This window comes from Cetorhinus maximus, chromosome 6, assembly GCF_964194155.1.
Source record: "Cetorhinus maximus chromosome 6, sCetMax3.hap1.1, whole genome shotgun sequence".
NCBI lineage: Eukaryota > Metazoa > Chordata > Chondrichthyes > Lamniformes > Cetorhinidae > Cetorhinus > Cetorhinus maximus.
In genome coordinates, this window is record NC_135884.1 from 68,350,828 (window position 1) to 68,369,492 (window position 18,665).

The 18,665-nt window shown below is 43.3% G+C and overlaps 1 protein-coding gene across 2 annotated transcripts in view; it reads left to right on the forward strand.

Moving 5' to 3' along the window:
* The first annotated feature begins 6,735 nt into the window (after positions 1 to 6,735).
* LOC144681804 (nicolin-1-like) overlaps positions 6,736 to 18,665 on the forward strand; it is a 30,211-nt gene continuing 18,281 nt past the window's right edge. Inside the window, exons 1-3 of one of the 2 annotated variants that reach the window (XM_078543819.1) lie at positions 6,736 to 6,869; positions 10,682 to 10,818; positions 11,329 to 11,514. In XM_078543819.1, coding sequence (XP_078399945.1) covers positions 10,687 to 10,818; positions 11,329 to 11,514 — 318 coding nt within the window. In that variant the 5' untranslated portion in view covers positions 6,736 to 6,869; positions 10,682 to 10,686. Of the gene's footprint in view, positions 6,870 to 10,681; positions 10,823 to 11,328; positions 11,515 to 18,665 lie in introns of those variants that run through there. The other variant, XM_078543820.1, reaches the window with a different exon arrangement.

An 18,665-nucleotide genomic window follows, 5' to 3' on the forward strand; every position in this document is an offset into this window, starting at 1 on the left:
AGCACTTTGGCTGGTAATGATTCTTTACGAGGTTCACTAAGTTATTAAAACTTTTCAAATCTGGGGCACTGGGTGCCAACAAATTTCAAATTAATCCATACGTCTTACTCCCATATGTGTATAGGAGGATCGCGCGCTTCTTCTCCTCCACAGCAATGTCGTTCGCCTGGAAGAAGAAAGCGAGGTGTACAACATAATGAGACCAATTGTCCGAGGCTGGACTGAAAGGTTCAACTCTCCCAAATTGTTGAATGATCTGAGGGAATTGCTTCAACAATCAGGACGGAAATTTTTCTTTACTTACAATTACCGTACGAGGTAGGACCCAATTTTGGTTCTCTTGATTTCCTTCATTCTTTCTTGCTTTTTCTCATCCGTTTGTGTCTTCTTTTTGCTCTTTACTCCCGTCGTCAGTTTATTGGATCCTCTACCCTGGTTTGTTGGAACTTAAGGATCCGGGTTGCACGCTTGTTTCAAAATGACCAAGTTGGTATTATAGAAAGAGAAGATCAGTAGATTGTTCTTAGAGGAAACATATTCTGTTTAATTACAAAAGGAACTCAGCGCTACAGCTCAAAACTCCATCTTTACACTTCAGACTAACTCAAGACTACTGGCTAGAGTTAGCCCGCTATTAGATACCAAGATCATGTGATCTTCCATTGCAACATTCATCTTAAAGGTATATTACACATTAGATTATACAGGTATGCTCTGGATTCGCTTGATGTCATCTAAGGTTTCTCAACCATTCCTTAACCACTCCTGAGCTTCCACACTGAGATCATGGTTGTTGCTCTTTCTCTGCAACCCAATGTATAGATGTCTCTAAAGGCTGCAACAGGAATGCATGAAATTCATCAGGTATGGCCTCATCAGTGCACTATCAAGCCGAGAATAACTATAGCGGACTGACTGGAAACGTTCAGTTTGCTTTTTTTAAATAAAGTTGCTTATTCCTTTCATTCAGGATCAGGCAGGGACTACAAATTTGCTTTAATTGTGGAGACAAAACTTCCTTGTGAAAATTCTACTCCCTCTAACATGCACTCATTTTTTTAGCAAATTAATATTAATAAATTACCGGCCAATCTGCACGTATCTAAATCCTTCAAAACTTTAATTGCATCCACCATCTCTACTGGGAAGCCTATATTTTGGAAGCCTACAATCCCTTAGATTATACGTGTAAGGGTTTTATGTAACTAACAGGCGTTCAAGTAGTGCAATACGAGGCTGCACTTATACCTTGAGTTTCAAGTGCTTATTCCAACAATCGGAGCTAAAATCCATGAGTTCAGGGCTCTGAAAGGTCTTGTTGGCCCCAAAAAATTGAATGTTTTGTGTGCCTCTTTGCTAGGTATGGGTATAAGATTTGTCAAGCAAGCCACTTTAGTTCATCTAGATTAATTTTAGTGCAACTCGATGTAACAAGTGTGCTTTTCACATCCTCACTGTAGCTGTCATTCATTTATCCAACATTGCTACAGAATTACAGTTTGCAGAGCCTGTGTCAGTTATGTTCTCCATTTAAAAAGGCATTTACTTGTTCCCCCTCTGGACAATGTGAATCCCATGACTAGCCAGTACACAAATCAACTCACTCATCTCCATCTGGTACTTGGATTGAAGATTAGCAATTACTATTTGATTTGGCAAGTGCCCCCTTTCTCTCTTGCATTGTGGGGAGGTGGTGGCATAGTGGTATTGTCACTGGACTAGTAATCCAGAGACTTAGGGTAATGCTCTGGGGACCCTGGTTGGAATCACACCACGGCATATGGTGAAATTGGAGTTCAATAAAATCCATTGTTGGTTATTGTAAAAAACCCATCTGGTTCACTAATGCCCTTTAGGGAAGGAAATCTGCCGTCCTCACCCGGTCTGGCCTATATATGACTCCAGACCCACAGCAATGTGGTTGACTCTTAACTGCCCTCTGAAATGGCCTAGCAAGCCACTCAGTTATATCAATCTGCTAGGATTGGAATGGAACCAGACAGACCAACATCAACCTAGACAACGGAAACAACAACGGCAAACTCAGCCCTGTCGATCCTGTAAAGTTCTCCTTACAAATTAACATCTGGGGGCTAATTGGGAGAGCTGCCTCTCAGACTAGTCAAGCAACAGCCTCACATAGTCAAACTCACGGAAACATACTTTACTGACAATGTCCCAGACACCACCGTCACCATTACTGTGGCAGCAGAGTGGTATACAGTCAGGAGTTGCCCTAGGAGTCCTCAACATTGACTCCAGACCCATTGAAGTCTCATGGCATCAGGCCAAACATAGACAAGAAAACCTCCCACAACCCCCCCTCAGCTGATGAAAATCAGAACTCCTCCATGTTGAACACCACTTGGAGGAAGTGGCAAGGGCGCAGAATGTCCATCATAAAGAGTGGCTCAGTAGCACCACTAGACTGAGCTGGCTGAGTCCTAAAGGATATAGCTGCCAGAGTGGGTCTGCAGCAGGTGGTGAGGGAACCAACAAGAGGGGAAAAACATACTTGACCTCATCCTCACTAACCTACCTGCCACAGGGGCATCTATGACAGTACAGTAGGAGTGACCACCGCACAATCCTTGGGGAGACAAAGTCCCAGCCTTCACATTGAGGATACCCTCCATCGTGTTGTGTGGCACTACCACTGTGCTAAATGGGATAGATTTTGAACACATCTAACAACTCAAGACTGGACAACCATGAGGCGCTGTGGGCCATCAGCAGCAACAGAATTGTACTCAACCTCATAGTCCGGCATATGCCCCACTATACCATTACCACCAAGCCAGGGGATCAACCCCAGTTCAATGAGTGGTGCAGGAGGGTATGCCAGGAGCAGCACTAGGCATACCTAAAAGTGAGATCTCAACCAGGTAAAGCTATAATACAGGACTACTTGCGTGCCAAACAGCATAAGCGGCAAGTGATAGACAGAGCTAAGCCATTCTACAATCAACGGATCAGATCTAAGCTCTGAAGTCCTACCACATCCAGTTGTGAATAGAGATGGACAATTAATCAACTCACTGGAGGAGAAGGCTCCACAAATATCCCCATCCTCAATGACGGGGGAGCCCAGCAAATCAGTGCAAAAGATAAGGCTGAAGCATTTGCAACGATCTTCAGCCAGAAGTGCAGATGGATGATCCATCTTGGCCTCCTCCAGAGGTCCCCAGCATCACAGATGCCAGTCTTCAGCCAATTCGATTCACTCTACCTGATATCAAGAAACAGCTGAAGACACTGGATAGTGCAAAGGCTATGGGCCCTGACAACATTCCTGCAATAGTACTGAAGACTTGTACTCCAGAACTTGCCTCGTCCCTAGCCAATCTGTTCCAGTACAGCTACAACACTGGAATTTACCTGGCAATGTGGAAAATTGCCCAGACATGTCCTGTACACAAAAAGCAGCAAAACTGGAATCAATGGGAATTGGCGGGAAAACTCTTCACTGGTTGGATTCATACCTAGCACAAAGGAAGATGGTTGTGATTGTTGAGTTCAATCATCTCAGTTCCAGGATATCATTGGAGTTCCTCAGGGTAGTGTCCTCGGCCCAACCATCTTCAGCTGCTTCATCAATGACCTTCCTTCCATCACAAGGTCAGAAGTGGGGATGTTGGCTGATGACAATGTTCAGCACCATTCGCGACTCCTCAGCTTCTGAAGCAGTCCATGTCCAAATGCAGCAAGACCTAGACAATATCCAGGCTTGGGCTGACAAGTGGCAAGTAACATTTGCGCCTCACAAGTATCAGGCAATGACCATTTCCAACAAGAGAGAATCTAACCATCGCCCCTTGACATTCAATGGCATTCCCATAGCCGAATGCTTCACTATCAACATCCTGGGGGGTTGCCATTGACCAGAAACTGAAACTGGACTAGCCATATAAATACTGTGGCTACAAGAGGAGATCAAAGGCTAGGAATCCTGTGGCGAGTAGCCCACCTCCTGACTCATCAAAGCCTGTCCGCCATCTACAAGCCACAAGTCAGGAGCGTGATGGAATTCTCTCAACTTGCCTGGATGTGTAGTTCCAACAACACTCAAGAAACTTGACACCATCGAGGACAAAGCAGCTCACTTGATTGGCACCATCCACAAACATTTACTCCCACAATTATCATCACAGAGTAGCAGCAGTGTGTACCATCTGCACGATGCACTGCAGCAACTCACCAAGGCTTCTTAGGAAGCACCTTCCAAATCCATGATCACTACCATCTAGAAGGGCAAGGGCAGCAGGCACATGGGAACACCACCACCTGGAAGCTCCCCTCCAAGCCATTCACCATCCTGACTTGGAAATATATCACTGTTCCTTCTGGGTCAAAATCGTGGAACTTCCTTCCTAATAGCACTGTGGGTGTACCTACACCACATGGCCTGCAGCAGTTCAGGAAGGCAGCTCACCACCACCTTCTCAACGGCAATTAAGGATGGCCAATAAATGCTGGCCTAGCCAGCGACACCCACATCCCATGAATGAATAAAAATAATTGGGAGAAATTTTTTCTTGCTTCGCAATTCAAGGATTGAACCATTCCATTTGTTGAGTAAATGAAAACACATGGCATTAGAAGATGAAGTCACAAGTTTCATTTTGCAGAGCAAGCACAGGCTTGATTGGGCCTACACAAGAAACTGCTATGGTCTGAAACTCCTGAGAAATTCATAGAAACTGGAACATATGCTGAGGAATGTCCTTTAATATTAACTTACTCTCTTCCCCACACATTGGTGAAGGCAGGGTCATTGAATATTTTTAAAGCTGAATTAGAAAGATTCTTGATTTACAAGGGAATCAGAGTATGGGAGTATTCAGGAAAAGTTGAGATCACAATCAGATCAGCCTTGATAATATAAATTTAAAGAGCAGGCTCAAGTGGCCAAATGCCCTAATCCTGCTCAGAGTTCATATCTTCATATGGTCACAAGATTTGCTTTGCAGTACTCTGGTAAACAGCAAGCACAGGCTTGATTGGACCTATACTAGAAACTGCTATGGTCTGAAACTCCTTAGAACTATGTAGAAACTGGAACATACGCTGAGAAACATAGTTTAATGTTAACTTTGAGAAAATCACATATACAAAGTCTAAAAGGTTGTGAAACATGTTCTAGAGGATGGAGTTGATCAGTCAGAGAGAGCACAAGAGCAATAAAGTTCTCAGTGGTTAGTGAATATCAAGGAAAGGTAACAAGGTTCAATTGGCCATATTCTAAGACACGTGAACTTGAAGGAGTTCACGACAAATTGAATTATGTAGACCAAGGGGGGGGAGGGGCAAAAGATGTTCAACAACTTGAAATTGAAAGGCTCCTATGAGCAACTGCACAGAACCAGGAGACTTGGAGAAATAAGCAGACAACCCGCCCTTAGGCAGATCACCACTAACAACACTGTTGGCCCTAATTCTCAGCACTAGGAAAAGTAGAAAGTTCACTTTTTACCTTAAAGAAAATTTGTTCAACTACCATTGCATTTGCAAAGTTTAACAGTTGCACGACAAACACTACATAAAAGCATAATTGGTCATTTTCATTTTCCAGACAGGTGATGGTTCGAATTCAAACTTGACAGGCTTAACATCCTATAATCATCCATTGCAAGGGATGCATTTGCACCGCTGCCAATTTCTTCCCCCCACCCCTCCAAAAACTAAATGGCTGAAAAAGTTGCTTGTCTTTTGAAAGTTTTTAAAACTTAGAACCAGACAGGGACCAACCTGTTTCGTACCAAAAAAAAGCCCAACTAGCCAGTATTCCTGGCCGAAAGTGGCACTGAGGGAAATTCTGTGAATTCAGATTGAGGTCAATCCACCTAGATAAAACACAAAGACAATAGGAACTATCTAAGTTGCAGCTCAGTAAAAAAATCAATTCAATAAAAGCTAATTTTCTTTCAAAGAAAATTAGCCCTTCTGGTAATTTTTCCCCTGAAGTGCTTCAGTATTAATTGCCCTCCCTTCCTCAGATTTCAGATACCAGAGCGCTGTGGAGAATCCTGCATTGTTTGACATTTGATTACCTTTCATTTATCTTTCAAAACGTTTGAAGATATAAATACATCTGATAGAATAGGGAATTTAAATAGCTTGGGTGACTTGTTAATCATTCTAATTTTAAAACAAAAACACTTCTGCACACTTCTAATCTAAATAAAATCCTTCTAGTTTTATTTTCAGTGAAACATTAGGCGATAAGCAATGGTTTTACTGGTTAAAAAGCCGGGTGAATTTTCTATGACTGGCAGAATTTTTGGCTGGTTTGTCTAATTTAATAGACTAGCCGTTTGTAAAAAACGGTTAGAGCCTGTTTCACCGGGGCACGAGGAGTTAGCTCACTGCACCAGTCTCTGATAACAAAAACAGAAAATGCTGCACTAATCTCTCCATCGGGTTAATTCAATTTGTGACACAGAAACTATGCCTTCGTACGATATAATTTTACTTTTCGTTTTGTGTTGAGCACTGGAGCTGCGTATTGAAAATTAACCGACCCGCCCAACACAACTCGCATTGGAAACCGCTTTCGCTTCAAAGCGCGGGACGCCGAAGGCATCCTATTTATAGTACCACGTGATCAACATCACGCACTCACCGCCTCCTCTACGTCACGACCACGTGACTTCTTCCGCGACTCGCCTATCAATAACGTCACTGCGCCGCGCAGCCGGGGCATGACACGTGTCTTCCGTTGGGCTCCGCCCCTCTCCGTGTCACGTGACCGTCGCAATAGTCGCGCTCCGTCTTCAATTTACCGATTTCTTTAATAAACGGATCCAGTTTGTTTCAGTTAAAATCGGAAAATAATCACCATCATTTATTCCAAAATTAGTAAACTGACGGTAAGATATGCTTTTATAATGCCCTGTAATTTTCTAAATATATAATTGTATGACGTTTTGACCCAATCTCTGATCACAATGGATATTTTCAGACCATTTGATTTTATTATATTTTAAATAAGGTCCATTATTATCCGGAGGTTTCACTATTCTAGCTACATCATGAGAATATCTGATATTAAATGTTTATGATATTCCTCCTAAATTATTATATCAAGGAACATGGTTACATTGAGTAATAAAGCCTAAAATTCACAAATAATTCCACTTCCCAGTAAAATAAATCTTCCCTTTCCTTCCTCATTTTCCTCTCTCCCAAACACTGACATACATTTGGAATCCATGGTACAACTTGTTCTAGGTGTAAATAACTGCAGTTGGCAGCTTGGCTCATTTGATGAAAGGTTTGGGGTTCAAGACCCACTTTATGAAGCAGTTTATAATGAGACTAAGACTGTAGTGCTGTCACACTTCAAATGTGAGGCATCACAATTCAGTATAAATTCTCTGTACCCAGTGCCTATACACAAAGACTGTGTCTGCATTCCCTCCATATTCCCTGATTACCTATTCCTCTTTACTCTGTCATATTGAAACCAATTGCATAAAGCCTCCCACTGATGCCCTAAGATCTGTCCAAATTGCATGAGCGTCTGGCAAATTGAAAAAACCATGGTCTGATCTAAAGACAAACAGGAAAAGTCTCTTAAAACATAAGACAAATAATGGAACTATCTTCCAATGCTTTTATTTCAATCCCATGACTAATTTTAAAAATTTATTTCTACAAGAGCAAAATGCTGCATATCCTGGAGATCATCTTATCGTGTTCACGGACAGTCTATACATGGCCCAGCCAGAACTGGACACATTTTTGCGCCTTGTTGTTGAATTCGGCAAGATCTGCAACAGTGCAGGGTTCCTCTAGCGATAGGCATTGCAGGAGATGTTGCATAGTCTGTGGCTCAGTTCCACATTCACAAGTTGTCGGGCTGGTTGTATATCCCCATTTGCTTAGTGACACCTTTGAACAACCTACACCAGTCCTAAGTCTGTTAAGGCACTTCCAGGTTGCCCAGTTGCAATTGGCTCCTGGGGGAAGGCTTTCATCTGGTAGAATTTCCATCGCTTGGGGTTGTTCAAGACTGGCGAGCCGGTCTTTCCACAAGGCGATGCGGGCTTCAGATGGGGTTCATTGTAATGGAACAACACCGTTCATGAAGCTCTTCCTTGACTTTAGGCGGCTGGGTGTAGGTGTATGACCATGTAGAGGGTGCCTCTCATCTGATGTTTGACGGAGTCGCTCTTTCTTGCTGGCTACCGTTCTTCTTATATCAGGGGGAGCGATACCCGTCAGGATATATAGGCTGTTGGTGTTTGTTGGTTTTAAACAACCTGTGATAAGTCGGCAGCCTGCATTCAGAACGGCATCCTGGAGATCTGAAATAAAGACAATAAATGCTGGAAATACTCAGCAGGTCTGGCAACTCCTGTGGAGAGAGAACAGCTCATGTTTCAGGTTGATGACCTCTCATTATAACTGATAGGTTTTAAGCAAGGGTTTTTGTTTTCATTCTTTGATGGGATGTGGGCATTTCTGGCAAGGTCAGCATTTATTGCCCATCCCTAATTGCCTTTGAACTGAGTGGCTTACTAGACCATTTCAGAGGGCAGTTAAGAGTCAACCACATTGCTGTGGGTCTGGAGTCACATGTAGGCCACACCAGCCTATTATATGACCCTAGACTAGACCCCCAAGTTTTTGCTAAGATTCGTTTAGGGACCAATAACGCTTTGTTTAAAGTCAATAAAGTTTGAGATTTAAGACACTTGCTCAGTGAATAAAGTCACAAGATCCCAAAGGTTTTGAACAAACAAAAATAAACTTTGAGATAAAAACAAAAAACTACTGCGGATGCTGGAAATCCAAAACAAAAACAGAATTACCTGGAAAAACTCAGCAGGTCTGGCAGCATCGGTGGAGAAGAAAAGAGTCGACGTTTCGAGTCCTCACAACCTTTCAACAGAACTGAGTATAGTTAGGAGAGGGGTGAAATATAAGCTGGTTTAAGGTGGGGGTTGGGGGGGGGAGAGAGAAGTTGAGTGGGTGGGGGGGTGGTTGTAGGGACAAGCAAGCAGTGATAGGAGCAGATAAAAGATGTCACAGACAAAAGGATCAAAGAGGTGTTGAAGGTGGTGATATTAGCTAAGAAAATGTGCTAATTAAGAATGGACGGCAGGACACTCAAGGTACAGCTCTAGTGGGGGTGGGGTGGAAAGACTGACAAGGTATTAGTTGTAGATTTTAAAATAATGGAAATAGGTGGGAAAAGAAAAATCTATATAAATTATTGAAAAAAACAAAATGGAGGGGGAAGAAACGGGGTGGGGATGGGGGGAGGGAGTTTAAGATCTAAAGTTGTTGAATTCAATATTCAGCCCGGAAGGCTGTAAAGTGCCTAGTCGGAAGATGAGGTGCTGTTCCTCCAGTTTGCGTTGGGCTTCACTGGAACAATGCAGCAAGCCAAGGACAGACATGTGGGCAAGAGAGCAGGATGGAGTGTTAAAATGGCAAGCGAAAGGGAGGTTTGGGTCTTTCTTGCGGACAGACCGCAGGTGTTCCGCAAAGCGGTCGCCCAGTTTGCGTTTGGTCTCTCCAGTGTAGAGGAGACCGCATTGGGAGCAACGAATGCAGTAGACTAAGTTAGGGGAAATGCAAGTGAAATGCTGCTTCACATAGGTGGGGGTTGAGGAGTAGGGGGTGATGGAGGAGTGGACCAGGACTATACAAGTTCAGAAAGGTAAAACAATTTACAATATCCACTTTATCCTCTACCGGTCAGGGTTAATATGAGGTACATGTTAATTAACAGGCATACTGATCGAACACACCACGCTGCATACTAAATGACAAACACAATCAGGAAAGATTCCATGGATTTCACAACAACCCACCCTGATGTCAGTAATCACTGAATCTCACTGAAACTCTGTCTCTCTCACGAGGGATTGCCACAATCATCTTTGAAGATTCTGCCTGGGAATTCTCTTCACAAGTTGCTCCAATTTGGATGGCCTCAATGGTGACCCACTTCCCAAGGTTTCAATCTCCCAAAATTTTGTTCCCGTGGATTCCCACATTTGCACTCAAGTACCAACTCACATGCGCAACTTCAGCTCTTTGGCTATGCCGAGCAGAGCACTACTGCTCCAAATGCCCCAACGGCCCACAGCATGGAGACACCAACCTTTTGCTGCCTCCTTGGACCTCCAGGGCTTCGCCCGAGCCCTCTTTGATTGCCAGGGCTTCTCCTGAGCTCTCTTCATTTACAAGTCTGCTAAGTGCAGCCCTTTTATGTTTTGTTGTGCCAATTGCGCTATATAAATATAATATGTTGTTATTCATTAATTTATTAGAATAATAAAATAGCAAGAAGTGTATTTTTTGTTGACTGTTCATTTTGAAGCAGAGATTTTTGATGTTTAGTGTTGGGTATTAATAGAATACACTAACAAATTTATACTGTCTGCGGGAAAATGAACTTGTCAAAATTCAAATTGATGTTATAATTGAAGCAAACTTTTTTGTAGCATTTATTTCCTGCTGCATTACTTTTCAAAGCATGCTTTGCAGATACAATATTGGATAGAGTCTCCTAAAAAAACTAGAGGTTTAGAATTCCAACGATGAACTTCTTCCAACTCAAGTAATTTGAAATCTTAAGGCACTAGCCAATTACAATGCCAGTCTTCCATTATTTCACTGACCATTTGGTTGTATCTAACACAAATCTCCTGTTCTATCCACACAGCTAAAATGGCAGACGGGAGTATTGCATGTATAATCAAAAGTCCGATTGCACTACAGACTGGCGATGTGAAAACAGACTTGGCAAAACCCGGAGTGTTTGTAATTGAGGTGACTTTTCCACGGGAAAGAGTCGTTAATGTATGTGAGTCTCATGCCTCTCAAATATATTAATTATTAAATGCAAAACTGACAATGGAAATATTACTGCTTTTTTACTCCATATTAAAGTATATAATCAGTATATATAAAGACTGATCTTTACCCCAAAAGCCTCTACCATCAGGATTGACATTTTTTGTTGTTGGGAGCATGTTATCTTTTAATGTGGATTATCTGCTTATAAAGTGGTTGAATTGTAAACTGTAGATGTTAGTTAATAAACTAGAGTAACATCTAATCTGCTGTTGCAGGCAGAGTAAATCCATTATTCACCCAGTTAACTTTGTTATGCTCCTTTTCTCTTATAAAAGTAGAAGAATAATCTTAAACCATTCCAGATTTATCACGTTTTTTTCTTGGATTGAAATGTTCCAGTCATTTGTATGAAATGTCTTTTTCTGAACCTTTATCTCCTTCGTTGGAAGAACTTGTCATTTCACCCATTCAGCTGCCTCTTAACACTGTGTTGTATTGCTCTTCACTGACCAGCTTCAGGCAATTACATTTAAGAATTATTACACCGCTTTCTTAACCATACGTCTTCAACGACGAGCGACTGCAGAGTCTGACAGGAGGCTGTTGAAATGGAAGACCTGCATCCGGAACAAGTGTCTGATGCCCAACCCCCACACTGAGAATGGATCACAGGATTACTTTTCCATCTATAGAGATCAGGTCAAGTTTGACTAAATTTGTTTGATTTAACAGACTGTATATTCTTATTATTTCACCTTAACTCTTTGATACTTAAGCTATTGCACATCGGAGGTTGGACAAATCCACAATTGGTTGCCGGTGCAGTTTAGCCTATATTTCAGTCTTAATCTCGTGTTATTTTCGGCTATTGCACCAATGCGATATTTTTCAGTTTCCCAGACTAGTCTTCTTTGTAGCATCTCTGAATGATCTTGCCAATTTTGTGCCAAATTATGAGCAGTGACTGTACACCCACCAGGCATTGGATTGAGACTACTTTAACACATTTCATTTAAGCCACTTAACAGTGAGATAATGAAGTAGATTAGGGACAGACACTAAGGAGCTGCATAGAATAAATCAGAAGTTAAGACCCGACAATCCTAACTTTCCCCGCTCTTGTGCCTTTGGATAGGTTTGCAAACTGGCTCTTCTGACGGTTATGTTGTGGATAAAAACCACTCAGAGTCTGGAGTAAGCTGAAAGTAGGAAATGTTATTACAAGCATGCAGGGGAGTCCTTCAGCGAACTGAGGCATCTCAAAAAGTACTTATTGTGGCATACTTCTATGCACAATATAGCTTCAGCTGGCTGCACACCCAAGTGTGTTTTGTCTGTTCATGGCCTTCATGTGCCCTTGGTCAACAGGTCCTATCATATTCTCGTGGGACAGTACAAAATGTAAAAAACAGAAAAAACAGCTCAGACTTATCGGTTACAGTAACTTCATCTCTATACCCATATAGAAAAACAACATGCAGATGTGTAGTCCAAGGGGTGAGGTGGAAAAATAGAGCGGGAGAGAAAGCTTTCACATGTATAACTCACTTTATAACCCATAGTAATCATATTAACTCTTTATTCCCCACATCAGTTATATTACAGAGACATTTACCAACTATTTACATTTGGATTGGCCAACTTCTTCTTGGAGCCAGGCAGTCCAAGAGAACCAGGCAGGTAGTGCAGGAGTGCCCAGGGGACCCACTCGCTAATCAGTTTTGGATACCGGTGGTTCCTCAGAGGACTGCAGTCACAGCCAAGTTTGTGGCACCACAAGCGGCTTGGCTGTAAAGGAGGGGAGGAAGAAGAAAGGAAGAGCAATAGTGATCGGAGATTCATTAGTTAGGGGAACAGACAGGTGTTTCTGTGGCCAGAGACGTGACCACAGGATGGTATGTTGCCTCCCTGGTGCCAGGGTCAAGGTTGTCACTGAGCGGCTGCAGGACATTTTTCTGGGGGAGGGTGATCAGCCAGAGGTCGTGGTCCACATTGGTACCAGTTACTTAGGTAGGAAGGGGGATGTAGTCCTGCAATCAGAATTTAGAGAACTAGGTCAAAAATTAGCAAGCAGGACCTCAAATGTTGTAATCTCCAGATTACTCCCTGTGCCACATACAAGTAAGTACAGAAATAGGGGGATAAGGCAAATGAATGTGTGCCTGGAAAGGTGGTGCAAGAGAAAGGGCTTTAGATTCCTGGGACACTGGGACTGGCCTGGGGGAGATGGCACCTGTACAAGCTGGATGGGTTGCACCTGAACAGAGCTGGGACAGAGTTCCTTGTGGGGCGTTTTGCTAGTGCTGTTGGGAAGGCCTTAAACTAACTTGATAGGGGTGTAGGAACCAGGATAGAGTATTAGAGAGGAATACCAGGGTGCACAAAATACTGGGAGATACAGATAGCACTAGAATAGAGAATAGAAAGTTAATAGGTGGAGCCGGGAGAAAGTTATGAAGTCTAAATCTAGGGTTACTGTGCACGTATGTGATTGCACGAAGTATAGTAAATAAGATTGGGGAGTTACAGGCACAGACTACCATGTGGAAATATGGTGTTGTGGCAATAACAGAAGCCTGGCTCAAGGAAGGTCAGGACTGGGTGCTAAATATTCCTGGGTATTATGTATTCAGGAAAGATAGGGCAGGAAGAAAAGGAGGAGGGGTGCTGTATTGGTTAAGGAGAGCATTGCAGTGCAGGAGAAAGGATGTCCCAGAGGGTTCAAGGACAGAATCAATTTGGCTAGAGCTAAGGAACAAAAAGAGTGCAATTACATTGCTTTGTGTGGTCTATAGACCACCAACAGTGGGAAAGATGTAGAGGAACAAATCTGCAGGGAAATCACAGACATATGCAAACATTATAGAGCAGTTATAATGGGGGACTTTAATTACCAAAATGTACACTGGGACAGTGGTACTGTCAGTGGTAGTGTAGAGAGGGGCAAAAGTTCCAAGATTGTGTTCAGCAGAATTTGCTACAGCAGTATGTATCCAGTCCAACAAGAAAGGAGGCTCTATTGGACCTGGTTCTTGGAAATGAGGTGGGCCAAGAAGATCAAATATCAGTGGGGGGACAGTTAGGAGACAGTGATTGTTGTATCACAAGGCTTAGGATGACAGTAGAAAAGAACAATGTGCAGTCCAGAGTAAGAATAATTAATTGGGGGAGAGCCGACTTAAACAGGGCAAGAACGGAGCTGGGCCGGATAGACTGGAACCAAAGGTTGGTGGGAAAAACTGTAGCAGTACCTTCAAAGAAGAAATAGTTCGGGCACAGTCAGGGTATATTCCCTCGAAAGGAAAAGGTAAGGCAAACAAATCCAGAGCTCTCTGGATGAAAAAGGAGATAGAAATTAAGACAAAGAAAAAAACATGTGCTTATGACAGGTGTCAGGTAGAAAATACAATTGAGAACCAAACAGAATACAGAAGGTTCAGAGGGGAGGTGAAGAAGCAAATAAGAGAAGCGAAGAGGGATTATGAGAAAAGACTGGCAGCCAACATAAAGGGGAATCCCAAAGTTTTCTTTAGGCAAATAAATAGTAAGAGGGTGGTAAAAGGAGGAGTAGAGCCGATTATGGACCAAAAAGAGGATTTACACATGGAGGCGGGTGCATGGCTGAGGTGTTAAATGAATACTTTGCATCTGTCTTTACCAAGGAGGCAAATGCTACCCAGGACATGGTGACAAAGGAGGAAACTGTCACTCGAAGTGTTCAAAATTGATAAGGTGTAAGTGTTGGATAAATTAAGGATGACAAGGCACTGGGACTGGATGAGATGCATCCAAGGATGTTGAAGGAAGTAAGAGTAGAAATTGCAAGTGTACGGACCATAATCTTTCAGTCTTCTTGATACTCAGGTGCCAGAGGACTGGAGAATTGCAAACATTACGCCCTTGTTCAAAAAAGGTTGTAAGGGTAAGCCCAGCAATTACCGACCTTTTAGTTTTTCAGTGGTGGGGAAGCTTCTAGAAACAATTATTTGGGATAGAATTAGTAGTTACAGGGAAAAATGTGGGTTGATTAGGAAGAGCCAGAATGGATTTCTAAAGGGGAAATCATGCTTAACTAAGTTGCTGGAGTTTTTTGAAGAGGCAACAGAGAGGGTAGACAAGGGTAATGCTGTTGATTTGGTGTACATGGACTTTCAAAAGGCATTCCATACAGTGCCACACAACAGACTTGTGAGAAAAGTTGTAGCTCATGAAATAAAAGGGACAGTAGCAATGGGTTTACAAAATTGGCTGAGTAATAGGAAACAGAGGGTAACAGTCAGTGGATATTTTTCGGGCTGGAGGAAAGTTTGTAGTGGAGTTCCCCAGGGGCCAGTATTGGGACCCATGCTTTTCCTGATACATATTAATTATCTAGATCTTGGTGAGTAGGGGACAATTTCAAAGTTTACGGATGATACGAAATTTGGAAGCATTATAAACTGTAAGGAGGACAGTGTAGAACTTCAAAAGGACATAGGCAAGTTGGTAGAGTGGAGAGATAGTTGGCAGATGAAGTTCAATGTGGAGAATTGTGAGGTGATGCATTTTGGTAGGAAGAACATGGAGACACAATATGAAATAAGGGGTGCAATTCTTATGGGGGTGTAGGAGCAGAGGGACCTGGTTGTATATGTGCATAGATCTATGAAGGTGACAGGACAGGTGGAGAGAGCAGTTAATAAAGCATATAGTATCCTGGGCTTTATCAGTAGGGGCATAGAGTACAAGAGCAAGGAGATTATGCTGAGCTTATATAAGACACTGGAGCATTGTGCACAGTTCAGGGCACCACACCATAGAAAGGACATGACTGCATTGGAGAGAGTGCAGAAGAGGTTTGTTTACAAGAATGGTTCCAGGGAAGAGAAACTTCAGTTATGAAGATAGATTGGAGAGGTTGGGACTGTTCTCTTTCGAGAGGAGAAGGCTAAGAGGAAATTTGATAGAGGTGTTCAAAATTATGAGGAGGCTGAATGGAGTAGGTAGGGAGAAACTGTCCCCACTTATAGAAGAATCGAGAACGAGAGGGCACAGATTTAAAGTGATTTGCAAAAGAAGCAAATGTGATGTGAGAAAAGACTTTTTCACTCAACGAGTGGTTCAAGTCTGGAATGCGTTGCCTGGAAGTGTGGTGGAGGCAGGTTCAATCGAGACATTCAAGAGGACGTTGGATGATTATTTGAATAGAAACAATGTGCAAGGGTACGGAGAAAAGGCAGGGCAATGGCACTAAGTCATAATGCTCATTTTGAGAGACAGTGCAGACATGATGGGCTGAATGGCCTCCTGCACCAGAACAATTCTGTGGACCTGCCCATTCCACTAATGTAAAAGCAGTGAGACAGTCAGCATCCATGAGCAAATAAAAAGAATCTATTAAAATTTAGCAACTGATATTGTTTTAACAGAACCAGTTCGCTTCTGTTGTTGGGTGTCGTGTGCTGGCAAGTGTCCACAGCAACATGATTGAAATCAAGGCTTCTGTATGAAATGGCAGCTGCAAATCCCTGTCCTATCTCCCCACAGCACAGTGTTTCCAACAACAATCCTTGAGAAAGATGATTGGTATCATGGTTCGTGACAAAACATTGGAGTTAATATCTGAATAGAGAGTTCCAAATATCACACTGGGACCATGGTAACTAGTATTGGCCAATACCTGTAAAAAGACCCAAGGGAATAGAAAGACCATCTATAATGATACAAAGATTAAATTCAAGAGTTTAGAAGCTCAGAGTCTGATTTGTTTTCATTAGTATAGGAATTCTGGAGATGACTTCATTCAAATACATAATGAGTGAATAAACTCACAAATGGGCAAAATATTAAACGATGGGCAAAACCTTCTGGACACCGGAGAGTCGCAGCCTGGATATCTAACTGAAGATGTGCACTGGGACCTGTAGACGCGCTGACCTCTGTGGGAATTGGGAAGTTTCAACTTCAATGGGTGATTCCCCTGCTCCTCAGGACTTTCCGCGAATGTCTCCAACTGAGTTAGAGTCAGAGACTTCAGACAGATCCGCTGTCCTTTACCTGAATAGTTAACCAGAAATGTCAGTCAGATTGAAACCTAGTCCAACTCCTGGGTAACTACACAACCGCCGTCCCCACTCCTCCCCCCGCACCCACCAATCACAGGCTCCCTGACCGCCTTCACTGGCTCTCCAACTACTCCCCTGACACTCTGACTACGCTCCTGACCACCCCCACCGACTACCCCCCAACCTCCCGACTAACACCCGACCACCCCGCCACGACTACCCTCCCGACCACCCAACTACACCCCCACTAGCCTTCTGACCCCTGACTACCCCCTCGACTACCCACCTAACCAGCTGACTACCCTCCTGACCCAGTTACCCTCCTGACTTCACGCGACTACTCCGACCTAAATACCAACTCACCCAATCACCTCATCCCCTATTCTCTAACAACCTACCCACCTCACTCCTCACCCCCTACACACATACCCACCTTGTGGCTCTACCCCTACCCTTACTCACCTCACCCACATACTCATATGCTAACACATTTTTTAATGTTCATTCACTAATGTCCATTTGCTAACATCCATTCGCCAACATTCAGACTGGACAAAAACAGAATTACCTGGAAAAGCTCAGCAGGTCTGGCAGCATCGGTGGAGAAGAAACCAGTTGACGTTTCGAGTCCTCATGACCCTTCGGCAGAACAAACCAGACTGGACATTTAAACTTACCGTGCGGCAGCTAATGCCATAAAAAGGGGGAAGTGTTTACTCTTCCCCCAACTCTACTACGATTCGATGGAGTTCTCCGAGGCGTTCCTTGGGCAGCCGGGTTCGGAAGACCCGTCAGAAATGCTGAACAGCGTCGGGAGTGAAAATCCGATGATGATTGCTGCTCCTTGGAAGTTCTGGGCCCACATGTTAAGTTTGAATTAAAGATGTGAATCCCTTTTTATTTTTACATTTTTTTGAAAATTTTAAACCCATCAAGGTGCAGGATGAAACACCTGCTTTATCCAGTGTTATTTTACGCACTTCAGAGGAGAGTCAAGATATAGGGCAGATGTAAACTGAAGCTTCTTTCCATTAGTTCAACAACGTGTATTAACCTCAGTTTCAGAACACCAGTTTAGTGTTTATTTCTACTACCACCAGCCATCCTTGGGGTCCTAGCGGGAGATTACTGGTTTAATTACCTTTTGTTTCTGCGCTAGCAAATATGAACCTGTGTTGGGTTTTTTTATTCTTTCACAGGATGTGGGCATTGCTAGTTAAGCCAGCAATCTTACTGCCCATCCCTAATTGCCCTCGAGGAGGTCGTAGTGAGCTGCCTTATTGAACCACTGCAGTCCATGTGGTGTAACTACACCCACAGTGATGTTAGGAAGAGAGATCCAGGATTGTGACCCACCGACAATGAAGGAACGGTGATATATTTTCAAGTCAGAATGCTGAGTGCCGTGGAGGGGAACTTGCAGGTGGTGGCGTTCCCCTGCATGTGCTGCCTTGTCCATATAAATGTTAGAGGTTGTGGGTTTGGAAGGTGCTGTCAGAAGAGCTTTGGTGAGTTGCAGTGCATCCTGCTGCCTTGGTGCTGGAGGGAGTGGGTGCTGGAGGTGGTGGATAGGGTGCCAATCCTACGGGCTGCTTTGACCTGGATGGCATCAAGCTTCCTGAGTATTGTTGGAGCTGCACTCATTCAGGCATGGAGAAAGTATTCCACCACACTCCTGACATGTGCCTTGAAGATGGTGGACAGTCTTTAGAGAATCAGGAGCTGAGTTACTGCAGAATTCCCAGGCTTTGACCTGCTCTTGTAGCCACGGTATTTATATGGCTGGTCCAGTTCAGCTTCTTGTCA